Here is a 25800-nt window from a genome sequence, read left to right as displayed (position 1 = left end):
GACTGCCCCCCACCGCCCCATCCAACCCCTCCTCTGATTCCTGACTGTCCCCCCGGAACCCCTGCCCAATCCAACCACCCCTTCTCCCTGACCACTCCGGAACTCCTGCTCCTGACTGCCCCCTGCCACCCCATCCAAACCCCCCTCTCTTTCCTGACTGCCCCCCAGGACCCCAAACCCCCTGTTCCCTGCCCTCTGACCACCCCAACCCCATCCACACCCCCACTCCCTGATCACCACCCCAAACTCCCCTATCCAACCCCCCTCTCCCTGCCCCATTTCCACACTGCCTGGAGCACCAGTGGCTGGCGGCGCTACCAGGGCCGGCTCCAGGCACCAGTCCAGCAAGCAGCTGCTTGGGGCAGCCAACGGTGAGGGGCGGCACATCCGGGTCTTTGGCGGCAATTCAGTGGCGGGACCCTCGTTCCCTCTCGGAGCGAAGGACCCGCCGCCGAATTGCCGCCAAAGACTGAAGCGGTGGCGGTAGAGCTGCAGATCGCGATCATGGCTTTTTTTTTTGCTGCTTGAGGCTGCAAAAACCCTGGAGCCGGCCCTGGGCGCTACAGCCGTGCTGCCCAGAGCACCAGGACAGGCCACCGCGCCACCCGGCTGGAGCCAGCCACGCCACTGCACAGCATAGAGCACCGGGTCAGGCCGCCGCGCCGCCCGGCTGGAGCCAGCCATGCCACTGCACAGCATAGAGCACTGGGTCAGGCCACCGCGCCGCCCGGCTGGAGCCAGCCACACCACCGCACAGCACAGAGCACCGGGTCAGGCCGCTGCGCCGCCCGGCTGGAGCCTGCCACGCCACCGCACAGCATAGAGCACTGGGTCAGGCACCCACACCGTCCGGCTGGAGCCAGCCACGCCGCCGCACAGCATAGAGCACCGGGTCAGGCCGCCGCGCCGCCCGGCTGGAGCCAGCCACGCCACCGCACAGCATAGAGCACCGGGTCAGGCACCCACACCGCCCGGCTGGAGCCAGCCACGCCACCGCACAGCATAGAGCACCGGGTCAGGCCGCCGCGCCGCCCGGCTGGAGCCAGCCACACCACCGCGCAGCATAGAGCACCGACCGGGTCAGGCCGCCGCGCCGCCCGGCTGGAGCCAGCCACACCACCGCGCAGCATAGAGCACCGGGTCAGGCCGCCGGGCCGCCCGGCTGGAGCCAGCCACGCCACCGCACAGCACAGAGCACCGGTCAGGAAGTGGCTCTGCAGCCACACCGGCGGCACAGTGAGCTGAGGCTGTGGGGGAGGGGAAACAGCAGGGGAGGGGCCGGGGGCAAGCCTCCTGGGCCAGGAGCTCAGGGACTGGGCAGGAGGGTCCCAAGGGCCAGATGTGGCCCGCGGGCTGTAGTTTGCCCACCTCTGGACTAGGTGATCGGGTGATTCCTTCTGACTGTAAATTCTCCAACTCTGTGACTCTGTAACTGCTCACAAGTTAGAGAACCCTGCTCTCTGGGGTACCCCACCTTGCTCACAGCACCCGCACACCCTTACCTGAGCAAGGTCTCGCAGGGTCTGCTGGAGCATCTCCGACTCTGTCCGCAAGGCCTCGATCTCCTCAGCCTCCAGTGCTGCCTGCTCCTGCACCCGCGCAGCCTCCTGAAAGCAGAGACGCGGCATCAGCCAGGCGGCGCTCGTGCCCCCCACATCCGCTCAACGGCTAGTTTCTGGCTCCAGCTCTCAGCTGGGAAGCAGCAGGCTGACTGCTGGTGGGCCCTTCCCCGGAGCACAGGCACCAGAGCAGGCAGCTCTGCCGAGGATGAATCGCTGTTTCAGGTGCTCCCATCTCCTCCGGGAACCAGCCAGGTCAGGCTGAGTGTCTCACCAGATTTTCCAGTTTCTGGGTCAGAGTCTCGATCGTCTTCTCCTTCTCCGAGTTCTGGGCTTTCAAGCGTTCCATGGTGGCTGTCATCTCAGCGATTCTGGAGCAAGGGAGGGGGGCTGGTCAGGTGAGCAGAGGAACGACTAGGGGTGCGTATTATACGGCACAGGGCCAGAACCCAACAGACATGGGCCAGGTCAAGCATTTGGAGATCCCTCATGCCCAAGCCGCGCTAGAGAGAGGTTTACCGCTCCACGTTTGGTCCAGGGACTGAGATGCTTCATGCCAACAGTGCCCTGGGAAATCCTCCACCCCATTATCTCAGCCCTGGCTGGAGCACATGGCAGTTTCCTCTCCACTGTCTCACTAACATCCTCCACATACACCACGTCCCCTCCCCTAGCCCCTTCCCCATGGTACTGAGCTTGCCCAGCTGATGTCTAGCAAAAGGCGATGGGAGACCAGGCCACATCCCATGTCCTGGGCTTGGCACCTGGGGACCCAAAGGAATGGCTCTGCGGGGAGCCTCTGATCAGCTGGAACCAGGAACCATGTTACTCTCCAGCAGCGATGCTCAGACGCCGGCTCCGGAACCACGAGCGGCTTGTTAACGTGTCTCCTGCAGCTCTTTGCCACACGCGATATTAAAACACCGCGGGATGTGATTATTGACCTAAGTTATTAACCAATCAGGAGGCTTTTCCAATGTTATTAACCAATCGTAGATGATAAAATAACAACACTGGGGCAGAATAACCAAGAATATATAAACAGTAAATGAAACACTGAATCCCCATGGCCGGGGCTCTTTTGGGTAATGCCAATCGCTAATTTGGTTTCTGAAAATCTGAGGCCACCACCCCTGTCCAGGCCTGCATGAGATTTGAACTGGCAATTGCCACGTTCTGAGACCACTGTACTAACCCCCTGAGCTACAGGCCCCAGGTCACCTGACCCACTGAGATGTGAGTATCGCCGCTCTACAGGATTCAGCCTGCAGGGCAGGTGGAAAGTTAAGGCTCCAGGATGGTCATAACATGGGACAGACGAGCCCCCACTCTGCCCTTCCTTCTCCCATGAGCAGGGTACGCTCGGCCCAGAGCCCCACCTGCCAAGCCCAGGATCTCCAAGGTTGCTGGAGGGGCAGTGCTCCCTGATTCTCCATGGATACAAGGTGCCTCTCCCAGCCCACTGAGCGCCAAGCTTCAGGGCCTGGGACACTGGCCCTGATCGGGGGCATCCGTACCTGGTGCCGAGCTCTGCTTTCTCCATGTCACACCTGACCTGCAGCTGGATCATGTCGCGCACCTTGTCCTTCAGCTGCTCCTCCAGCTGGGCCAGCAGCAGAGCCTGCTTCTCCAGGGCCGCGCTGGCGCTGCTCTCCGACAGACGCAGGTTGCTGCTCAGGTTCAGGCAGGCGGTGTGAATGGTGCGGCCGGACCTGGACAGCTCGTTGTTCAGCTCCGACAGGTCCCTGCACCGGAGTCCCAAAGAGAGGGGCATTTCCAGGGGCCTGAGGAGCCCACGCTCCTGGATCTACAGAACTCCACGCCCCAGAACCTGCAGGGCGTCTTCTTCCAAGGGGGCCTGGCTGGGATCTAAACTCACGGGAGCCCGACTGTTCAGACCCTACACCACCCCCACCAGGGAGAAGGTCATTCAGGAAGGACACGCAGAGAGGTAGAAATCAGGCCAGGCAGCCAAACGCAGCTCCCAGGGCTGGCTAACGGGTTTGTGTGGGGGGTGCAGGGGAGATCAGGAGGGCTGTTCTGCACTCAGGTAGTTCTCACAGGGATCCTGGAGGAGGCGCTGTAAGCCACGGGGGGCTGGGCAGCTTTCCCAGGCGAAGCTCCTTGTGCTTTGGGACAAAAAAGAGCCCAGCAACCGCCCGCCCCAGGCACACCCCCTGCCCCCTCCTGACCTCTCGGTCATGGTCTTCATCTCACTGAAGTGGCGCCGGAAGCCCACCACCTGCCTCCAGAGCGTCAGCAGCCGGCAGTGCTCATTGCTGAAGTAGGTGTGGAAAGACTGGGAGAGGAGAGAAAAGGAGAAGCAATGACAGCCGGATCCCCCTCCTCAGGCACACCCCCTCCAGCGCTGCCAAAGGCCTGGCCACAGAGCACCTGGCTTTGATCCTCCATAACGCCCCACAAGTGAGCAAGCCCTGCTCCGCGGGGCGCCCTGCATTGCTCTCGGTATCCCGAAGGTGCCAGCGCCACTGACCTCAATAGCAGCTCCAGGCAGGACTCTTAGCAACAGCTACGTTTATACAGAGCTTTTCATGCGGCAGGACCCCCTCCCCACCCACAAAGGGCCTGACCCAGCTATGCACAGGCAGCACCACTGAAATGCAGCCACCTCTGGGGCACGGAAAGGCCGAGAGCAGAGAGACTTGGCTCCCACTGATGGTAAAAGGAAGTTGTGGGGGAGGGACACAGGACAACAAACCACCTCTCCAGGGACTAGGGAAAGGGAGGCTCCCAGCAACGCGCTGCGCAGCCTACAGCCAAGGCACTGCCTCTCTGGGCCAGCGTGAGCCGCCCCGGCAGCATGTGTGCAGATCCGTCTCTGCCCAGCAGGACAGTGCCCACGGGACGGGCACGCACAAGAGAAAATGACGCATTGAATCTCTCCGGCCCTAACCTCCTCCTCTCGCCTCCACTCCACCTCCCGCTGCTCCAGCTCGTTGCGAGCTTTGGTCCAGTCGGTCGTCAGCTTCCGGATGTCCTCGCTGAGGGCCTGGTTGGCGGCGTTGGCCTGATCCAGCTGTTCCCGCAGCATGGCGTTGACCTGGGCCAGGCTGGCGCTCCTGGAGACGGGGACACAGCGAGAGCGTCAGCACCGACCGAGAGAGCAGGAAGGAAAAGAGGGGCCCGCGCAGAGGTGGGAAGGGACCAACTCTGGCATGGGGCAAAGGGCCCGATGTGGAGGATGGGCCCTGGTATCGCAGCTCTGAGACACCGAACAATACAGATCCAAACGCTTCATTCAGAATAAGACAATCACTGCCCAAGCTGAGGGCCTTCCAGCCAAGCGCCTCCTGGCCCTTTCCAGACGTTAACTGAGCCCATTGTCAATAAGGGAGCTACAGGGATCCGTTCACCCAGCACCACCAGGCAGCCACCTCTGGTATGCAGCGTGGCAGCTGCACACAACAGGAAGCAAAAGAAGAGCCCATCCAGTCGAATTTGCAGAGGAGATTTGGGGAAGCCCAACATAATAACCTGCGAGGGAATTTGGCCACGAGGCTGGAGTGAACACCCTGCCTCATCTAAAGCACCAGGGACCGATAGTGAGCACTAGTGCTCAGGACAGCTTCCCGCCACAAAATACACAGCACTTCCTAAGCGCAGCTGCTAGGGGTTAATAGTGCAGTACTCCTGGGGGTGGGGGTGGGGGGGTGTAAAAGCCAGCAACACCACTGCCTACAGTATCCAGCCATCCTAGGAGGTCACCTGTCCAAATATGAACCCAGCCTGACCCTGGTTAGCCAGGGAAGCTGGACAGGATCACAACTCCCGGTTGCTCGGCTGCAGGGAAATGCTGGGCCTAAGTGCAGGCAATGCCAGGGGCCCGGACTCCGATGGCAGATTCTTGGCATAGCCCAGGCTCCACGGAAGGTGCCCGCTCGTCTTCCCAGCCCAGCATGAAGCCCAGCCAGGCAATAGAGGCCCAGAAACATGGGGCTCCGAGGATGCAGTTGCCCAGACCCACCTGGGCCCCAGGCCCCTGGTGTGGAGCCCTGTGGACAGGAGCCCTCCAACCTCTGCCCTTGACACACCTTTGCTGCTCCTCCTCCAGCCGGATGAGCGCGTTCTCCAGGTCGTTGCTGTGCTCTTCGTCCTGGCGCAGGCGTGAGTCCGTCATGTCCAGCCGGCTCTAGGGGAGGGAATGGGCAGTGGCCGCTTAGCAGGGGCCCAGGAGAACCAGGCCATCCCTTCGGCTATAGGATGGAGAAGGGCAGCGCGGGGCAAGCGCCCCCCAAACAGTACCCCAGCCCTGCCGGGACTCACCTCCACGAGTTGGTCAGGCCAGGGAGGGGCAGTTCGAGCCAGCTGTGGAGTTGGCTGGTGCAGCCTGGGCTCCCACCTATCCGAGCAGGAACCAGCCTGGGAGTGGGGCAGGTTCATGCCGGCAGGTCCAATCAAGCATGAACACAAGAGGCTTCACCTGCTGTGACGGAGTCCCTGAGCCAGCTGCCCCCCCCGGCAGGTGGGCAGAAAACAACGGTGGGTGTAACCCATCCCCACGCTGCCCGGTGCCGTCCCCGTTAGTGGGGGCTGGACTATAGAGACACTTCCAGGCTTGGCTCAGAGCTGGGCCACTGCTCTTACTGTTAGATCAAGAAGTTGCCGGTTCAGTCCCGCTGACAAGGACCCACCCAGGGACACCGTTTCACTAGTGGGAGTGGGGTCCATCGGGCTTTCCACTGGCACTGGGAGGACAGCAACACTCACGGTGAGTCTCTGCTGCTCCAGCTCGGTTGATTTCTCCAGCAGCTGCTGTTCCACCTCCCCACACTTCTTCTTGTACTGCAGAACCTGCAGGAACGCTGCAGCTCAGAGCCCGCTGCCAGCCCAGCTCCGCGGACGCACGGCAGGACAAGGAAAACACAACCACAGAGCTGGCCGGCCCCCCGACCCTCCCTGCCACACCCACAGTGCCCTGCAAGGCCCCTCACTCCTGAAATCCTAACCACCATCAGCTGACCCCCAGGGCAGGCCCCTTCCACCCCACCTAAGTCGCTAGTTTGGTAGGTTCAAAGCACCAAGTCCCTGCAAGCGGGGCAGGGTTGGGAGCAGACTGGTCTCCCTACCCCATAAGCTGAGAATCTTCAGCTATGTCCAGCAGGGCCCTATCTCTGCCACAGCTAACTCCTTCCCCCTCCCGCAATGCCCCACCACCCTCCATCAGCTGGAAAGCCCTCAGCGACAGAGCAGCTCTTTGAGGAGAGACTAGTCCAGGACTCCAGGGAGGACGCTGCTGCACTGGGCCCCCAGCCATTTTGGGGACCGGGGGCACCTTTCCTTCCAGCCCAGGCCCTGCCCGCTCTGCATGGACATTACAGATCCCAGAGCACTTTGCCAGTTTTGCTCAGACATCCTTAGCCAAAATATTCGGTGCAGTGCCAGGTTGGCTGCCACTCCCCCGCCCCCCAAAATGGGTGCCGTATATACCCAGTGAAATCCGCAGCCTCCAAACCCCAGCTGTGCAAATTTCAGTGTCCGAACGACCCCGCCCCGCTCAAAACTAGTCGAGCCATCAGGGGAAAACAACCCTCAAGGGGTTTATTCACAGAGTCAGAAACCATGTTTTAAACGGTCCTCAGAGTCTGACACCCAACAGTGCTTGCAGGATAGGGACTGAAACAAGCCAGAGCTGAGCGGGCAGACGAGCTTGGAGAATGCAGATGGGGCCTACTCTGCACCAGCCTCAGGGTTCCTTGCCCTGGGTCAAGCAGCCCCTTCCTTTCCTTCAAGCCACCCTAAGAGGTAATTCCTCCCCCCACACCCCACAAGCCTCTAGGTTCCTGTCACAGCAAGAGGACAGCCCCTAGCTGCTAGTCTCAGAGATCATGCCTCCCTGGGTACATCTACATGGCCATCAGGAGGGGTGAAGGCAGCATGTGTAGACATGCCGGAGCTGGCTTGGTTCCCACTAGATCAGTGGCTCTAGACCTATTTATCATTTCAGGCTGCATATGCAGCTCTCCGTGTTTAGGTGCGCCTCATTCACACAAGCTATAGCAGTGGTTCTCAAACTTTTGTCCTGGTGACCCCTTTCACACAGCAAGCCTCTGAGTGTGACCCCCGCCCCCACTCATCAATTAAAAACACTTGTTTATATATTTAACACCATTATAAATGCTGGAGGCAAAGCAGGGTTGGGGTGGAGGCTGACAGTTTGCAACCCCCTGTGTAATACCCTCGTGACCCCCTGAGGAGTCCTGACCCCGAGTTTGAGAACCCTTGGTCTATATACTCCCTGTATGGACCTGAGGATGTCACATGAGCCGCAGCTGTGTGCTGATTGGGCAGGCTGAGAACCAATGTGTGAGATCACGGCTAGCTCAAATAGCAGCGGCAGCAAAGCCTGGGCTAGTCCTAGGCAGATCAAAGCTAGCTCAGGTGTGCCTGCTCGAGCTGCAGCCACACCTCCCGATGGCAATGCAGACATCCCCCCAGAGCCTTCCCACCGGCACACCCCGGCCTGTCCGGTGCAGGACACTCACCTTCGCCTGCAGCTTCTGGACAAGCTGCGCCTGCCGCTGCTGGCCCTCCTGGTAGGCCTGGAGCTTGCGTTTGTAGGCGGCTTGCTCCTCCTCCAGGCGGCGCCGCAGCTCGATGTTCTGCTGGGCCAGGCTCTTGTTCTCCAGCGACTCCCGCTCTCGCTCCCCGGTCTCCAGGCGCAGGGCCTGCTCCAGCTGAGCCCAGAGAGATGGGGAAAAGGGTCATTGCAGACACGCATTCCGACCAGCCTCCTGCGCACACGATCTGGCCCCTCGAGCCATCCCTTTCCCATGTCTCATTTGGAAGGATTAGCCCCCAACAGAATCCAGGGCTTCCCCTGGGTGCCACAGCGCGCAGCGTCTTTGAATTCGTGCTCTGTAGAAACCTGCTGCCAGGACAGGGTTAAAGGGACATTATTTGTCCTTTTTGCATTGCAATAGCACCTACAGGCCCATCATGGACCAGCACCCAGTGCCAGGCGCTGCACGAACCCAGACCACACACACAGCCCCTGCCCTGAAGAACTTACAATCAAAGTAAATATCCGGCAGCTGAGGCAGAGACACAGAGCTACAAAAAAACTAATACAAACAGAAAGGGTCAGCGATATATTTCAATGAAAACATGCTACGTTTGCACAGCAAGGCCCCGGGACCCTTCCTTTCCAGCTGCCTTTGCAGAGCCTCCCTGATCCGTCTGCACAGGCAATCTGAGGAAGGAGAGTTACTGAGCTGTAAGCACCCGGGAAGGAATCTTGCACTCAACAGCCTTCAAGCTAGAGCAGAAGGCCTGGAAAGTGAAACTGACCGGTCTAGCCTCACCTTCCCCAGCTAAGCGCAAAAGATCAAAGCAGCCATTCAACAACTGACCGAGCTCTTAGGACCAGAGTCTTTATCCTGGCAGCTCCCCTCTGCCACGGGCGCGAGCTTTGGGGTGCCCACTGGCGTCAGGGATAAATATTGTTTCTCTGCAGCAGAGGCCTCTCCCAGTCACATCACATTCTGATGGCACCATAGGTGTCAGCCTTCTTGTCCCAAACCCGGCCGAACCTCAGCCACCCTGACTGACGGGTCTCCACCACCTCCAGCCTCCCACATGCCTTGAAAGCAGTCCCCTGCCTCTGCTAGGTATGCACCTATTGCTGGAGTCTGAGATACCAGTGCCTTCTTATCTGTAGATGCTACTGTAATAGAGAACCCAGCCGAGATCAGAGTCCTGTCGTGCTAAGCACTGATCACACGTTTGGTACAGTCTCTGCCCTCTTGAGCTCAGCAGATCAGACGGAAATTGTGAGAGGGGAAACTGAGGCACAGAGAGGCAAAATGATTTGCCTAAGGTGTCCCAGGCAGATTAGTGGAAGCATCAGGAGCAGAACTCAGGTCTCCTGACTCCCAGGCAAATGCCCTATCCACTAGGCCACACAGCCTCTCTAAATCCTTGATTTCCATTCATCTTATCTAAGAGAAGAGACTCAATGTATTACAGAGCAGGTCCACTTCTGTTCCCCTGCGGCCAACAGAACAGAGGCCATCCCAGGCCAACCCAATCTCCTTACCATTTGGTTCCTCTGCCTCAGTTCCATCTCTTCCATGTGCTTGGTGCCCAACCCCCGACAGCTCCAGCGGATGGTTTGCTCCAGCTTCCGCAGCAAAAGACATTGAGAGATCAGTGCTTGGGACCACTTCACGTACACAGCACAGAGCCTGGGTGCCACAGGGGCTGCATGCTGCTAACTGGGCATGCTCTTCCCTGGCTGTGAACAAGAAGAGACCCCCGCGGCGTGCAAAGCAAACTCTCCCATGCGTGAGAACACAGCAATGCAAACCATGCACTGAACCCCTGGCTGGGTGAGAAAAAAGTCACTGCCCTGTGATCCCCAGCAAAAGGCAAACAAAGTTCTGAGAGCAAAGACAGCAACTCTGCGTAGACTGACGCCTGCATGCAAATTTACGATCCCAAGTGACTTGGCGATTAAATGTTTTGCTTGCAAAGAAGATGGCAAAAAAGCTCACATACACATAGCCAGCCTCCTGGGCTCCCACAGCCTGAAAGGATAAACAGCAGCAATGCTGCTAAGCTGGTCGGAGGGCCCTTCGGGGCAGCCCTTGTAAAGGCTAGGAAAGGGGTCTGGAATCTGTAGCAAGTGGCACACAGGGCAATTTGCACCAGGGCAACATCATGTCTTGCATGATACGGGCAGGCAGACTCCTGGTCTAATATCATCTGCGTTATCACGCGACTCGAGTCAGAAACCAGGCTGGAGTGAACAAGACTCCACCTGTCTGCACTTGGCTGGGAGGGAAGGTTACTGAGCTAGTGGAGAGAGGACACACCAGTAACACTAGTTCCCACTGCTGGGCACAGACCCCCAGGGAGCTGCATAAGCACAAGATGACGTGGGACTGGCCGACCAATGAGAAATGTAACTTCTGGGGACTTTATGCCACTTTAACAAGCATTAAAAATACTTGTCATATCTTCTAACAAAGGCAGAAAAAACTAGATCATCTATTTAGGGAGCTGTTCGTTCATTTATTTGCTGTGCAAGATAAAAGTCTCTCCCGTACATGCACACAGACCTCAGTCAGGGAGCTCCCACCCAGGAGCCATCCAACCTCCAATGGAGATTCCTAGTATAAAGCAACGGTGACAGGACATGTAAGCCACAGAGCTTTCCCTGGGGATGTTACACACAAGCCCGTGCTGGGTTGGGGTTTGGTTCCTTCCATGAATGTAAAAACGAGCCAGGCTGATCTGACGAGGCGGAGGGAGCTGGGAACCCTAAGGGTGTGATTTACGAGCTAACACATTCGAGGCTCAGCTGTGTCTCACGAGGGGCACAGGAGCCCGGGGGGGTCTCAGTCCTATCCAGTCAGTCAGAGGACAGACCATCTCTGAGCAGCGTCTCTAGGAACTCAGGGCCTGATTCACACTGAAATCAATGGAGGCCTTTCCACCGAGTTCAGCGGGGTTTGGATTAGGCTCCTCCCAGGGCCAGAGTGAGAGTTAACTTGGCACAAGTCATGCCATTCTGTAGATCTCTGTGGGTCATGGGTTTGGCTCCTGCTCCGTCATGGGGAGGAGAATCCTGCCTTTGCAGGGACGTCAAGTGGAGCATTCAGCCAGGAGGCAACTGATCCAAGCCCCTCGTCAGTTACTCCAATCAGAAAGGGGTTCGGCAGCATGGTGAGCCGTGCACCCCAACTGGCTAGGGGGAGTGGGGAGGTGTTGAGTATTTTGAGGCACCCAGGGCCACAGGGATGCCCTCGCTACCCATCTGCTGTATGGGGTTCATGCCTTTCCAGCCAGCAACAGCCTTCCGCTGCAGGATACCCACGTCAGCATTGATTCACCGGGTCCGTCCCCCTCAGGCGCAAGCTCTCCTCTAGCTGTGGCAGGGAGGCAGGTGGAGAGACAGAAAACAGACAGCATGAGCATAGACCCCCTGGAGGAACCAGGCCCGCCCCAAGCACAGACACCAGCCCAGTGCCCACAACCGCACACAAAGCAGGGAAGGGAAGCACCAGATCTCCTCAGAAATGGTCCAGCCAAGCTGCAGGGAGAAGGAGCAATGGAGAACCCCAGGAAAGGGGGAGAGAAGGAAGAGACAGGGGCAGAGGGTGGGGCCAGCCTTAAGAAAAGCTGGGGGAGGAGTTTGGCTAATTTGGTTGTGCAGCAGAATTTAATCATCCCCAGCCCAGCCCCTGCAGCCCTGGGAGAGCCAAGCATAGAGAATTGCCATCTCTACGAGCTCCTCAGGCCAGGGGCAAAGAGCCCAACCACTGGCATTTAGTCACCCAGGGGAATCCAGCTGGATTCGCTTTTAAATGAGCAGCAGACTGATTTGGTGCATTTTTAGGGTTCATTTAAGTCAGGTACCAACAGCTGATTCGACAGAGCCTGTGCCAGCTTCGCACATGCAGCTCTGCCAGTGTGGTGCAGTCCTGGGCTCCCCCCATACGGCTCTGGCAAGATGCTTCAGTCGTCACCTGCAGTCCCCTCTGATATTCCCAGTCCTACACGTTCCACACACAGCTCTGCCAGTGCCCTGCAACCCTGCTTTGCTGACCCTCTTCCCGCCGGTATCCCAGCCCTGGGATCCCCCCTCAGCTCAGCCGGTGCCCCACAACCCTGCTCTGCTCCCTCCAGTATCCCAGCTCTGGGATCCTCCCTCAGCTCAGCCGGTGCCCCGCAACCCTGCTCTGCTCCCCCTCCCCCCGGTATCTCAGCCCCGGGATCCCCCCTTAGCTTAGCCGGTGCCCCACAACCCTGCTCTGCTCCCCCTCCCCCCGGTTTCCCAGCCCTGGGATCCCCCCTCAGCTCAGCCGGTGCCCCACAACCCTGCTCTGCTCCCCCCCCCGTATCCTAGCCCTGGGATCCCCCCTCAGCTCAGCCGGTGCCCCACAACCCTGCTCTGCTCCCCCTCCACCCGGTATCCCAGCCCTAGGATCCCCCCTTAGCTCAGCCGGTGCCCCACAACCCTGCTCTGCTCCCCCTCCCCCCCGTATCCTAGCCCTGGGATCCCCCCTTAGCTCAGCCGGTGCCCCACAACCCTGCTCTGCTCCCCCTCCACCCGGTATCCCAGCCCTAGGATCCCCCCTTAGCTCAGCTGGTGCCCCACAACCCTGCTCTGCTCCCCCTCCCCCCCGTATCCTAGCCGTGGGATCCCCCCTCAGCTCAGCCGATGCCCCCCACCCCCCAGCTCTGCAGCACCTACTGAACTCTTGAGGCTTCTAGAGCTAAAACGGCCCCTTGGGTGGTGATGGCCAAACTGCCTACTAGGGTTAAGGTGTCAACTCAGCCAACACAAAGAGGGCTCCCAAAATCATCCCTCTGGGGCTGGAAGTGGGTTTCGAGCCAGATGCCCAACGGCGAAAAGCCACAACTCATTGCAACCCCTGTGGTGGTGGTCAGCATCCAGAACAGCAAGCCAGCGGCTGCCTCCGTGGGGTTGTGCACAGAACAAAATCCTCCCCACTGCACAGCAACCAGCTCCCACCCCCAACTTAGCTGGGTCCCACCACCCACTGTGCCTTCCCCAGCAAACGCCAGCTGGACAGGCCTCTAGCGGGACTGGATTGGCCCTCACGGCCAGCACTCTTCAATCCTGGCCCCCGGCTGACCCAATGGGTCACTATAAGGTAGGGGGCCCAGGGATCTGGACGGAGGGCAGTTCACTCAGCACCCTGGGTCTATCCAGCTACTCTAGGGGGCTCTTCCAGGCCAGAAGGAAGAGCAGGGGGATCCCCGACTCTCTCTAGCCTGGAAGGCAGCAAGGCAGAGCAGGGCCCCCTCTCCTGGTCTCTAGGAAGGGAGGGAAAGAACCTCCCAAATTCTCTATTTTCTACTCCTGTTTTTGAAGGGAAGAGCCCCCCCCCGGCCCCTGCCCCTATAGGGTACTGCCTGGCACGGCTCTGCTGCCTTGGGCAAGGCATGTAGCAGGCCAGCCTGCGTGCCACAAACCCTGGGATGGGCTCAATCAGTCTGTTCTTGCAGCCGCTGCTGGTAATGGCATGCAGCTCCCCAGGCACTGCCCTCCCTGCCCTCCCACCCCAGGGTTCCCTCCTAGCATCCCTCTGCAAGGACACACGGCACCCCCCGCCCCAGGCATCCACAGGGCAGCCCAGGGGGTAGCCACTTGCCCGCTCCACTCGCTTCTTCACATAAAGCCCAGGGAGGTCCTCGGGGGGCGCGGAGGGGGCCGGATCCTCAGGCTCCATCCTGCAGGCAGCGTCGCCAGACATCTGCGTGCCCAGATCCTTGCAGAGCCCTCCCTCTCCCAGCTCCAGCGAGGAACAAAGCCCCGGCGCCTTCGAGACACAGGCTAAGAAATCCAGCTGCCAGCGGGGCCCAGTTTGTGCATTGTCTCCCCTAAGCCACCCGGAGACTCATTCACATTCTAATGGGCGGCTCGGAAACGAGACACAGAGCGACCGTAATCTGTGGCCTGCCACCGCTCCAGCCCGCCTGCACAGGCCCAGACAGGGTCGCGTGACCAAGCCGGGGTTGGCGGGGGGTCTGAGGAGCAGCCCGTTTGTTCCTAGTTGGAGACTGCTGGCCAGGGAACTCCCGGGTGTCTGCACCAGACATGGACAGACAGACACTAGGCCCCGTCCTCGGCGCGCCGGCAGCCAGAGAGCGCTGTGCAGAACACCTCCTCCCCCCCCAGCGGCGTCACTACGGAGATTCAGAGGAGTTCAGTGTTGTTTGGTATTTGGGCTCCAGTGATATTCCCCCCAATTCTCTATCCTCAAAGGTCTCGATCCAGGACACCTCCCCTCCCCACTCCACCCCCGAACTAATCAATGCTAGCCTGAGGGGGTGGTTCATGAGCAGGGTGCTCCCCCTGCACACACATCACACCATAGGGCATGCTGCCTCTGCAGGAGGGCTCAGGACACAAGGAACACGTCAAGGATCATCACTCCCCGACATGCTCATCAGCTGTGCCTCAGTTTCCCCAACTGTAAAGCAGGCGCAACACCATGCACCCACCCCATACGGCGCTTGCGTGAGTGACGCGCTTCGAGGTGCTTGATGTCTAGAGAAGGGGGAAGGGCTCTTATGGCTACTCCAAGCAGAGGTGTTTCAAAGCAAGAGGCGCTCAGGGGGACAGCTTGCTAACGCAGCGGAGAAGCGGCAACATCTCAACAGCTGGTGGCACCATTCTTCCAGTGTCCACTTCTGGGCACTTACAGCACGTGGCCCCAAGAGACTATGGGAACTGGCGCTTCAGAAACTCTAAAAGTTAGAGAGACAGGGCCCCCAATCCCCGGTGAAGGGGCCGCAGGGCCTGTCTGAGCCTCCTTACAGACAAGAGGGCCCATTAACAGCTGTGCCTCTCTGGAAGTTTAATGCCCTGACTTAGCCTTCTTTAAAAAATAGAAGTGTTTCTACACTTAGAAAATGCAACGGATTTTAGCCACAGAGCAGCACTTCCAGTCCCAGAGGATCAGGTCCGCTTCTTCTCCAGGCAGTTTGGGTGAACCCAGCTCTGCTGGGTTCTATTCCCAGATCTCCCAGTAACCCACTGGGTGACCTAGGGGTTGGCCCTTCCCCTCTCTAGGCCTCAGTTCCCCATCTGTACAATGGGGTTAATAATATCAGTTCATATTTGCAAGACATGTTAGAGCATGGCACAAGAGCTAATATTAGAACTGATTCATGTTTTTGTTTCTGATCTGCCCCTCTTCTCCTTGTCACACACATTCTCTCTCACATCTAGGCACATGCAAGCCTGAAACATACAGATTTGCTGGGTGTCTCGTTTGCTTGGTTCCCGGACTTCCTGTTTGCTTACGAATGTCGTACTTGCTGCTGAGAATCCAGTTAAACCGTTATTTTGAACAGGGGCAGGAATCAGGGGGAAAAGAAGAAAAAAATTAAATATCAGGCAAGCCACCATATGAGCCAGATCACCTCGGGTCCTCCAGTTACAAAACTGGAGCTAAAGGGAAAATCCCAGTTTTTTCCTCTAAAAAGAAAAAATGTTTAATTGTGTAATAGAATAAAAACCCAACAACAATACGTAGTGCTTACTGGGCAGTCTGCCATCCCTACAACTCAAAGCCCTTTACAAAGAAGAGTCAGTATCTTTGTGCCCGTTTTACAGCTGGGGACACTGAGGCACAGAGCGCTGCAGGTCAGTGGCACAGCTGGGAATTACCACCAGGGCTTCCGACTCCCGGTGCGGTGCCCCGGCCCCTGGATAGTGTTGCTGCATTTACGATGGTGGAGACGTGCATCCACACCGCCTCTGCGGCCCCAGAGAAGCCAAGCAAGATCCCCGAGACCGAGAAGCCAGAGTGACCAGGCCTCACACACTCAGCCTTCATTTTCAGGTGCCTCCCGCTCGAATGCGGGGGAAAGGATTCCCCAACTGCAGGGCCAACCTGCTCCCAAAGAGATTTCCATCAGTGGCCCCAAGATCTGGTCCGCTGGTATCTCGAGGCTGTTCTCAATTGTTTGTATCATTCCAGCCTGGTGGAGCCTGGAATAAACTGCCCAAGAGGTGACCCCGCCCCACCTCTCTGCTCATCTCATTATTCATATTATTAAGTATTCTGTAAACGGGGGCTTTTCCCCAGGCTCGGGCCCTGGAACGAACAAAGTTTACCATCTCCCCTAGCAACTGCTGCCTTAGCAACCAGGGATTCCTTCCATTCTTCTGCCCCGTTGCCACGGACACCAGGGCTGTCGCTAGCTCAAAATGCTGCTTCAAAAGAAGATGAGAAACCATGAGGAGGCTCGCGCCTCCCTGCCACAGCCCCTGCTCCCCCCACCACAGGGTAGGTCAATTTCTGGGGTACAAGTGCAGAGACGCCACCAGGCCCCATCATTTGGCGGTCTGGAATATAAAGGTGCCGGGTTATGCTGCACCATTCCCCACTGGCGAGCTGCCCCCGACTGTTGCCCTCACCCCCGGCCCTGCGGCACCCAGCTGTACCAGTCGGTGCCCATGCGCCCCTCTGCCCTTGGCCCCTGTGCTGACAGCAGGGGCCAGTGAGTGCCAGCTGTGATGGTGATTTCACAACAGGGAAACTAATCCACTACGAAATGGACAGAGACTCATCACCATCCCCAACTGCTGCACCATAGGCCACGGCAGTAGCACCAGATGGTAGCACCTGCCGCTCACCAGCAACCAGGACTGCACTTGAAACAGTGACTGAGAAAAGCAACATGTTCCTCCAGGGATAGGCTGGGCTAGCAAAGAGGAAGGTTGCCACTGGAGAGGCCAAGAGGATCAGGCACAGGACTGGGACTCAGGAGACCTGCATTCTGTTCCCGGCTCAGCCACCAGCCTGCTGGGTAATCTTGGGCAAGTCACTTTCCCTTTCTGTGCCTCAGTTTCCCCACCTGCACAAAGGGGATAATGATCCTGACGTCCTGGTTTGAGATCTACTGATGACAAGCGCTATCCCAGAGCTGTAGTTTATTATTATTATTGCCATAAGGACAGCCACACAGCCACCATCACTGAAGCGAGCTATACCAAGCGCTCCCAGGCCAGCGATTCCAGAGATAACCGCCGCTCACATGCTTGGCCTCGAAGGAAAGAATCTGCCGTCATTCGAACAGAACTAGGGCTCATCAGTCACTGCCCCATTCCCAGCTCACGGCGCGTGATGCTCGGAGTTCACAAAGAGCTCCTCGCGTATCGATCTGCAGTGCCTGGGATCAAACCTCTCTCCAGCCATCTAGCCAGGGGAACCCTTGTAGGGGAGAGAGATCCTTTCCGCAATGATCCCAGACTAACTCAGTGTGGCTGCTGCCAGAGCACTGCCCCAGCTGCGTGCTCACAACACACAGACATTTGACCCAGTCACCCCTCCGTACAGATGGTACTGCAACCTGGCGCCTGGGGAGTCCGTTCCTGAACTGCCCTCAAAAAATATCTGAATTGGTGCCACTGCCTTGTAGTGGTTGGTATTCCACTTTCACGCCATGCAGCTCTCTCCTCTCCTTCATCACCCTCTGCCGTCAACCATGCCACCGAGATCACTGCCCCCCTGCAGCGCTGATCACTGCTTCTCGTGGGATCCCTGGCAACCTCCCCAAGGAGTCTGCGCTTCTCCTCCACACCTTCGAAGCTCTCCAGCCTGCCCGCATCTCGGCCTTGACCTCCTCCTGTGCCTGCTAACTAAGGGTACATCTACCCCAGAGCTGGAAGGGGTCAGTTTTAGCTCAAGGAGACATACCGGCGCTAGCTCTGATCCAGCTAGCATGCTAAATATAGACACAGAGCTTCAGCGACACAAGGGGCTAGCTGCCCCAAGTACATACCAATGGCCACGGACAGGGTCATTCTTGGGGCGGTGAGCCAAGCTCCCTTCCCCGCTCCAAACTTTCTCCCTTCTCCCGCTGCCCCTCACTTGGGAACAGCCTCATACCACCCCGGTCCCCTCCTTCAAACAACTCCCAACCTTTAGCTCCCGCGATCACCCCTTGCTTGGGGTGTATTCTGCGATATGCTCATGCAAAGTCCTCTGCACAGCGTGTTACTAGCTGGGTGCAGTTCAGCTGTCATACAGCACTACTATCTACATACACGCAACCACCGCCCATTACCCTCTCTCCCCCCTGGGGGCCAGAGCATCCGCCTACCACCCTCCCTTCCCTGTCCCGGGGGCCAGAGCCCACCAAGGAGCTCTGACCTAAGTGCTTTTCACACAGATTTGTTACTGCACTTGGAGAAATCCAGCAACAAAACCTCCATTCAAGCAGCCCCGTGGGCGGAGTTGGGAGTGGGAGGGTCCCTATGGTCCAACTTCCCCCTCGGAGTCACACAAAGGGCGGGATTCAGAGCCTCTGTTGTAGCTGCTGGTTTGAAATCAGATGCTTGGTGTCACCCAGAGCGGCTTTTCTGTGCTTTAACCCTTGCAGCTCGCCCGGCTGTGTCAGGCGCAGGCCGGTACCCCACCAAGGTGAGTGCCAAGGACACCAACCTGCTGCTATCCCAACCACTAGCCACCGGGCCTTTTATTTCTCTAGGGCAAGTCCCAGCAAGCCCTGGTCACATTCCCTGCAAGAACATGCCCAGACAGGCCTGTGATCCTGGCGTGGACAAGAACACACACAACTTCCCTCAGAATCAGCCAACCTGTGTATTCCACTGGGTCACTGCCCCAGAAATGCTGCAGTGCACAGAGCCCCCCAGCAGGGAAACACATTGCACGGTGGGCTGCCAGTTTTGGTTGGACATGTTCCTGGAGGTTTCATCCCCTGACATAATCTTTCATTAAAGATTAATCTCTAACGCCTGGAGACTCCAGGGCAATCCTAGGAGGGTGGCAACACTTAAGTGCATTCCAGGCTACAGCCCAGGAGAGACGTGTTACCATTCGGCCCCCGCAAGCACGTTCCCATCTTGGCACATCAATGCGAGAGAGCTGGGACTTTCCGCCCAGCAGGAGGTCGAGACCAGCCAGGCATGTAGCTGCTCGGGCCCCCCTAGCGAGGCAGGAGCAGCCAAGACCCTAGCAGCAATGTACACTGGTAGAGAGGCAAGAACCAGGAGCCCCCTCTCCTCACAGCGCTTACTGGCGAGGGCTGAGTTGAAATGCTGCACAGACGCACTGCAAGGTGGAAACTCGACCCAGCTATCAGAACTTGCTTCCCAGCCCCACTGCGGTGCTTAACAAGGTGCCAAAGGAGCACCATTGCCTGAGGACAGCAGTTCCCAGGTTTCTAACCAGATCTCAGGGCTCAGCTGGTTTCACTGTGTCTATCCCTCAGCATTGGCTTGCTAAACCCAGGGTTGTGAGTTCAGGGGGCCATTTAGGGATCTGGGGCAAAAATCTGTCTGGAGACTGGTCCTGCTTTGAGCAGGGGGTTGGACTAGATACATCCTGAGGTCCCTTCCAACCCTGATATTCTATGAAGGGGAAGAGTTGGGCTTAACACAAGGTGAGATGTTCTGAGAACACTGGCCGGGGAAGAGTCCTGAAGCAAGGGGGATCCCCATACCAGGTCACCAACCCCAAGAGACTAGATGGCAAACCAAACTGAACCCAGGAGATTTGCTTCCAAGCCAGAACACACAGGGCCCATCCCCAGCGTGTGGACCTCCTGTACACACATCCTCCTGGCACCCTCATCACTGGCGCTGGAGGCCAAAGAGAGGAGGCGGCTCCAAGGAGACCCCAGGGGGTGGGGAGGAAGGACATTTCTTCAGACCCAACTGCCCTGCTGCAACTCATTAAGGCCTGATAACTAGAGCTGGGCAAATCACAGATTGTTCTGTTCACTGCTGGTAATGCCAAACAATGAGGGTTTCAAGATATTTTGGGTCACCTGAAAAAACAAGATTTTTCTAAATTTTTGGCCAGGAAAACACAATTGTGGCTTGAATGAAGAAACATGGCAGCTCAACATTGAGCATTAAGAGGGGGATACAATTGAGGTCTCTAAAATCACGACTGGTGTGGAGAAAGTAGATAAGGAAGTGTTATTTACTCCTTCACATAACACAAGAACTAGGGGTCACCAAATGAAATTACTAGGCAGCAGGTTTAAAACAAACAAAAGGAAACATGTCTTCACACAACGCACAGTCAACCTGTGGAACTCCTTGCCAGAGGATGTTGTGAAGGCCAAGACTATAACAGGGTTCAAAAGAGAACTAGGTAAGTTCATGGAGGATAGGTGCATCAATGGCTATTAGCCAAGCTGGGCAGGGATGGTGTCCCTAGCCTCTGTTTTCCAGAAGCTGGGAGTGGACGACAAGGGATGGATCACTTGGTGATTACCTGTTCTGTTCATTCCCTCTGAAGCACCTGGCATTGGCCACTGTCGGAAGACAGGATACTGGGCTGGATGGACCTCTGGTCTGACCCAGTATGGCTGTTCTTATGTTCTTATTTTCCCTTTAACATTTTTGTCATAAAATTTGAGAGCATTTCAAAGTGAAAAGTTTCATTTGGAAACCATCCAAAGGAAACATTCTGACATTTTCAGGTATCAGAGGGGTAGCCGTGTTAGTCTGGATCTGTAAAAGCAGCAAAGAGTCCTGTGGCACCTTATATACTAACAGACGTTTTGGAACATGACGAGGTGGGTATTCACTGTTAGTCTATAAGGTGCCACAGGACTCTTTGTGACATTTTCAGAATTTTTTTCAGTGTGTTTCCCCCTCACACACACACCATCCACTTCAAGCAAAACACTTTGGTGAAATCGACCGGAATCTGCAGAATGTTTCAGTCGCCCTCACTCTTCACTCTTTTTGCCAAAAAAAAAATGTTTCAGATGAAAAGTTTTGCCCAGCTCCAACGATGACTTCCCCTCCCCACCATTGCAGAGCTCCATTTCTGGCACAAAGGACTTCTCCCTGAGCACAGAGTGCAGTGGGAGCTGCCACAGCACATCCTATGGTGCCTGCCTGAACACAGGCCCGGGGGAGGGAGGAGGATCCACCCCCACCCGGACAGGCACGGCTTGCCACACCTACCCTCTCGCTGATGGCGTTGTATTTGATGGCCAACTCATCGCGCTCGGCCCGGCTCTGTGCCAGCAGGTCCTCGACACGGGACAGCTCCTGCTGCAGGATGCGGTTCTCCTCCTGGAGAGAGAGGAGCGACGACATCTCCCCAGGGTAGGCTGCTGCGGGGAGAAGAGCGAGAGCCGTAGCAGAGCAGGGCAGGATGGGCATCAGCACCCAGCTGGGGGCACCCACCCCAGAGCCACAGGGAGGTGGCTGCCTGGAGAAGAAGCTGGCCCTGTGGTTCTCCTACCAGAGGTCCAGATCGCCCCGGTTTAAGGCATGACATCAACACTAGACGCAGCCGCATGGGTGATCACCCACGTTCCACGTGACACACCCGTCGGTGCCACAGAGCGAGGTGGGGCCAGCCCAGCCCTGTCCCCTTCCTACCGAGCCCTGGCCAGAGGCGCAGCAGGGATTTCCAGGGTACCCTCAAACACAAGACTCCCAAGGCAGCGGCCAGTGGCAGCACGAGATGTAGAGCCCTTTGTGGGAAGACGGAGGCTGATGGATACAGCCAGACCTGGGGTCCAAGAGATGGAGAAGAAAGTGGGGCCGGGGGGGGGGGGGAATATCAAGCCCCTCCTTGGGCCGCATTGCTTTGCTGCCTAAATCAGCAACCACCTTTGGCAGTGGGCAACCAGGCTCGGCGCTCCACCAGCGCACAGTCCCGGGGCACTGAAAGGGTTAATCTGACGGCCGTGGGTGGCCCAGCTCCTCCCTGGTTTGGTGGGCCCCACAGCAAGGGAGGTCTTGTGGTAGGGGCCACGAGTCTTTAAAGCACCAGTTTTGCACGGCATGGGGGATGGGGAATTTAGCAAGGCACCTGGCCTGCCTGGACCCAGATGGGATCTAGGGTCTGCAAAGGCAGCTGCACTCCACACCATCCAGGCTTGGCCCTGAGGGTCCTGGCAAGCTACCTGTGCAGCCATCAGGTGGGCAGAGCCTGGCAAAGACCAGAAACCGAGAACCCGCCAAGAAGCTGCTCCTTGGTGGTTGCGGTTTGGCGTGGCCGGGCAGAACCTACGCACTTCCCCAGCACGAGGCTCAGCCCGGTAGGGCACGGCGGTGAGCGGGTTAGACTGCTGGACACAGAGAGCAGCAGGACTGCCGCAACCCTACCTGGGCTCTCCTGTTCCGACAGGTTCTTGGCAATGATCTCTCGGATCCGGGCGGGCAGGCGGGTGGGTGGCACGGCCTCAGAGCTGCCCCGAATGGTAAGACTCTTCCCCTCCCGTGAGGTCAGCACGCTGCTCTCCAGCTTCTGTTGGGCGCAAACACAGCACGCTGAGCACGGGAGCCAGGCCCCCCGACCTGGCACTTGGTAGTTAGTTTCCCCTACGGACATGAGCTACCCCAGGAGATCTCCATAGCCCGTATCGCCTCCTCCTGGCCCTCTGTGGCCCTGTGCACTTTGGCAAATGTCATGATCAGTCTCAACTCATCCTGCACCTTCCTGGGACTGCAGCTCTGGCTCCCCAGATGGACATACTGGGAGGCAGCCTTGCACCGCCCAGACACCAGTCAGTCAATCAAGACAATGCAAAGCCCATCCAACCCTCTTAACCAGCTGTGGCCGGGATACAGGGGACTGACGGTGGAGAGGCCAATGACAGGAGGTTGGGATGCTCAAGACTCCACCTAGCTGGATTGGACCCAGGCCTCAGAAACATCACAGGCAAAGCCAACATGGAACCAGGGGATTAGCAGCCAACCTGCTGACCTGGGTTCAAATCCTACAAGTCTGGTGGGTTTCACCTAGTCACATATCCACCCGCACTGTAAACTCACTGCCCGCACCTGCTCAGGAGAGGATCAAGCCTGCAGGGGCCCAGAACAGAGGAGCGGGGCAGAGATGAAGGAGGAGCAGCAAGAACAGCGGTGGGCAGGGGAGAGTTTACACAGCACCTGGCTGCTCGACACATCCTTTGCATTGCTAAAAACCAAATTCACCCCGAAAAGGAGAGGAAAGAAATGTCAGCAGGAGTTGGGGAAAGGAAATATTGGGGGGAGGGGGAGATCTAGCAGCCCCTGGCCCCAAGATGCTAGTGTAAGAGATCAGTGCCTCCGCACCCCTACGATTGGACTCAGTCAGGGACAAATAAATAAACCAAATCCACTGAACTTTATGACATGCCACAGAAATCCCTGGCAACACCCAGGCTGCCGGCCACTGCAGGTTTCATTTTCCATCCTTATTAGCTTAAACGTGGGAGCATTTTTTCCCACAGAGGATGACAGCCCCTCTAAGGTCCGGGTCAGCATCTGCCTGTCCTGGGTTCAGATCATGCAGGGAGAAAGTCCATGTCAGGCTCCTGGGTCATTTCCCTTTCACTTGTCACCAGCAAGGCCGGCGGATGGTTGTTTCAGATGCAATGGGATCAACACCACCCTTCCCCCAGAGAGATTCAGGGGCCAGGCCAGACCCGATAGTTACTGGGGTCAGGCTGAGAACGAGAGGACAAGAGGATTTTTACTGTCAGCCCCAATCAATGGGGCGCCAGATCCTAGCTTCCAGCTCCTGGCCCTGGGGCGAACAATCCTCACACCCCATCGCTCACTCTCTAGGGCTGGGCTGACAACCCAGGAGACCGAAGTCCTCAAGTAGGGCCTGAGGTTGATGATGGGTCCATCGTGGGCAGGGCAAGCTCCCACCATGACACCGTCCTTTCAACCCTCAGCCTCACCGCAGAGGCAAAGGGGCCAGGGGTGAGAAAGGTTTTCGTGGGATGTGGAAATCTGGGCACTAGGGACCTGGCCGGAGACCAACCCACTCGCTTTACATAGGCCACTGAACAGCCACCAGGACAGAAGCAACTTCCCATCACTCCCGGCAGTTCAGACCCAAACCGAGAGCTTGGAGGCAAAAGGCTCCCCGGGTTCATTACCAAGCCCCAGCCCCTCCACTTATCCCAAGCTACTCGGGGTGCAGTTCAGAGCTGTGACACCCCCAGAACCCAGGAATGGGCAAAGCCCTTTGTAAACACTTTCCAGGTGCAAGCTCCCCAAGGAGCCCTTACAAACACGGTCCCGATCTCTCCCTGCCCCGTCACTCCCGTCCCTGCCAGGGCAATACGAACAGGCACCCTTTACCCGTAGGCTCACCTCACACCTGAGCGCACTACGGGATCTTACAGAGAGCCCCCCCCCGGCCTGGAATGGACTGGACTCGGAGTCAGACCCAGCCCTGCCGCCAAACCAGGTTCCTTCGCAGCTTTCATTTCAGGGGATAAACACAATGCCCCAATACAAAGCAATCCAGTCAGATGCCAGCGTCCGCATCCGTTTTATTCTAGCGAGGGTCTGACGGGTGAGCTGCATGGGGGGTAGAAAAGGGGCTCATGCCCTTTTCTGCTTCCTTCCTGTTTTATGATACACAGGCAAGGACTGTAAGGGGGCCTTGCCCGGCTGTTTCTGTAACAGAAGTCTGAGTTCTCGTCCGCCCCGTTCCTACTGCAGGACTCTGCAGCCAGCTGGAGAACTTCGAGGATGATGCAGTTACAAGCATCAAACCTGAGCAAGAATGTTTTTTAAAACCCACTCATAGAACTCCAATGCCTGGCACACGCTTGGGAGACACACACTCCAGGATGGACTGAAATACACTGGCGCGCCTTTAATACCTGGCTCCTACATCTCCCACCCTGAGCCACTAGCTGTCCAAGCAACAACTGGGAAAGCAAGATATAATATTCCAGCTATTGTATGGCTTAAAAAATAGGGGGGGGGGCGGAGAAAACAACCTTTCAGGCATCACACATATATCCTAAAAGCTGCATCAGCTTGGCAGATCACCCTTAATCCAAGCGACCAGCGTTTTCAAGGAGGCCTTTCAGGACTGGCTCATACACTGTTGCTACCCAAACAGTCAAGGCAAATATACCAGGGGCCTGACTCGCCTCTTGTTGGCCCGGTGTAAATCGGGAGCAGTGAAATCAGCGTGAAACCGGTGTGAAATCCGAATCAGGCACTGGGTCCCTCCCCCGGCAATTCGCACGGCCCTGGGAGGTGTAAGATGGCTCAGAAGTCGGGAGCCACAGCAGGGAGAGCGGGAGTCGGTGCCACACTTCCAGGCTCCGCTTGCCAGGCGAGGAAGCGCCTGAACCCCAGGGCGGCCCGGGAGTTTCTGATCCGGAGTGAGCCCAGAACCGGGCGCTTCCTCCCTCCCCCACTCGCAGTCCCTGCCCGGATCCTTTCAGCTCCGCATCGGGACCGGCCCCCTCGTCAAAGCGAAACCACCCCACCAACCTGGATCACCGCCTCCAGCTTCGGCTCGGCGTCCGCTGCGCGCTCGGGGGCGCTCATGGGGGGTCCCCGGGAGATCCGCGAGCCCCCCTCCAGCCAGCCCGGCCCAGCCCGGCTCGGCCCAGCCCAGCGCCTCCCCTCCCCGGCTGCTAGCGGCTCAGGAGCGACCCCTCGCCCGGGGCCACCCGCGGGCTCTGCCCCGGACAGCGGCGGCTCCGCACCCACCGCGCAGCGCCCGGGGACTCGCGAGCAGGATCAATTCCCCTCCCCCGGTGCCCCACGGCCAGGGAGACCCAGGGCGGCCCGGGAGGAGGGCAGACGGCCGAGGAATCCCGCCCCTTCCTGGAGATTTCATTCACGGCCATCGTCTCCCTGCCCTGGGGTCCTAACGCCCCCAGCCGCCGGCAGAGCCGCAAGCCACGGGAGCCGGGCGTGGCTAGTTGCTTTGGGCTGGCTTTAGCCACCGAGGAGCCCTGGGTGCTGGGGGGATCGAGGGGGGAAGTGGCTTCT

The 25800-nt window shown here is 58.0% G+C and overlaps 1 protein-coding gene across 1 annotated transcript in view; it reads right to left on the bottom strand.

The window, feature by feature from the left end:
* The window catches only part of CROCC (ciliary rootlet coiled-coil, rootletin), a 66479-nt gene extending 41091 nt beyond the window's left edge, over nt 1–25388 (bottom strand). The window contains 11 exon segments of the mRNA XM_030537655.1: nt 1503–1607; nt 1834–1930; nt 3077–3304; nt 3752–3858; nt 4474–4639; nt 5612–5709; nt 6288–6371; nt 8063–8254; nt 21013–21164; nt 22168–22309; nt 25294–25388. Coding sequence (XP_030393515.1) covers nt 1503–1607; nt 1834–1930; nt 3077–3304; nt 3752–3858; nt 4474–4639; nt 5612–5709; nt 6288–6371; nt 8063–8254; nt 21013–21164; nt 22168–22309; nt 25294–25350 — 1428 coding nt within the window. The 5' untranslated portion in view covers nt 25351–25388.
* Between the last annotated feature and the right edge of the window lie 412 nt (nt 25389–25800).

The sequence above is a fragment of the Gopherus evgoodei genome, chromosome 18 (genome assembly GCF_007399415.2).
Source record: "Gopherus evgoodei ecotype Sinaloan lineage chromosome 18, rGopEvg1_v1.p, whole genome shotgun sequence".
Lineage (NCBI taxonomy): Eukaryota > Metazoa > Chordata > Testudines > Testudinidae > Gopherus > Gopherus evgoodei.
This window is presented reverse-complemented; position numbering and strand designations above follow the sequence as displayed.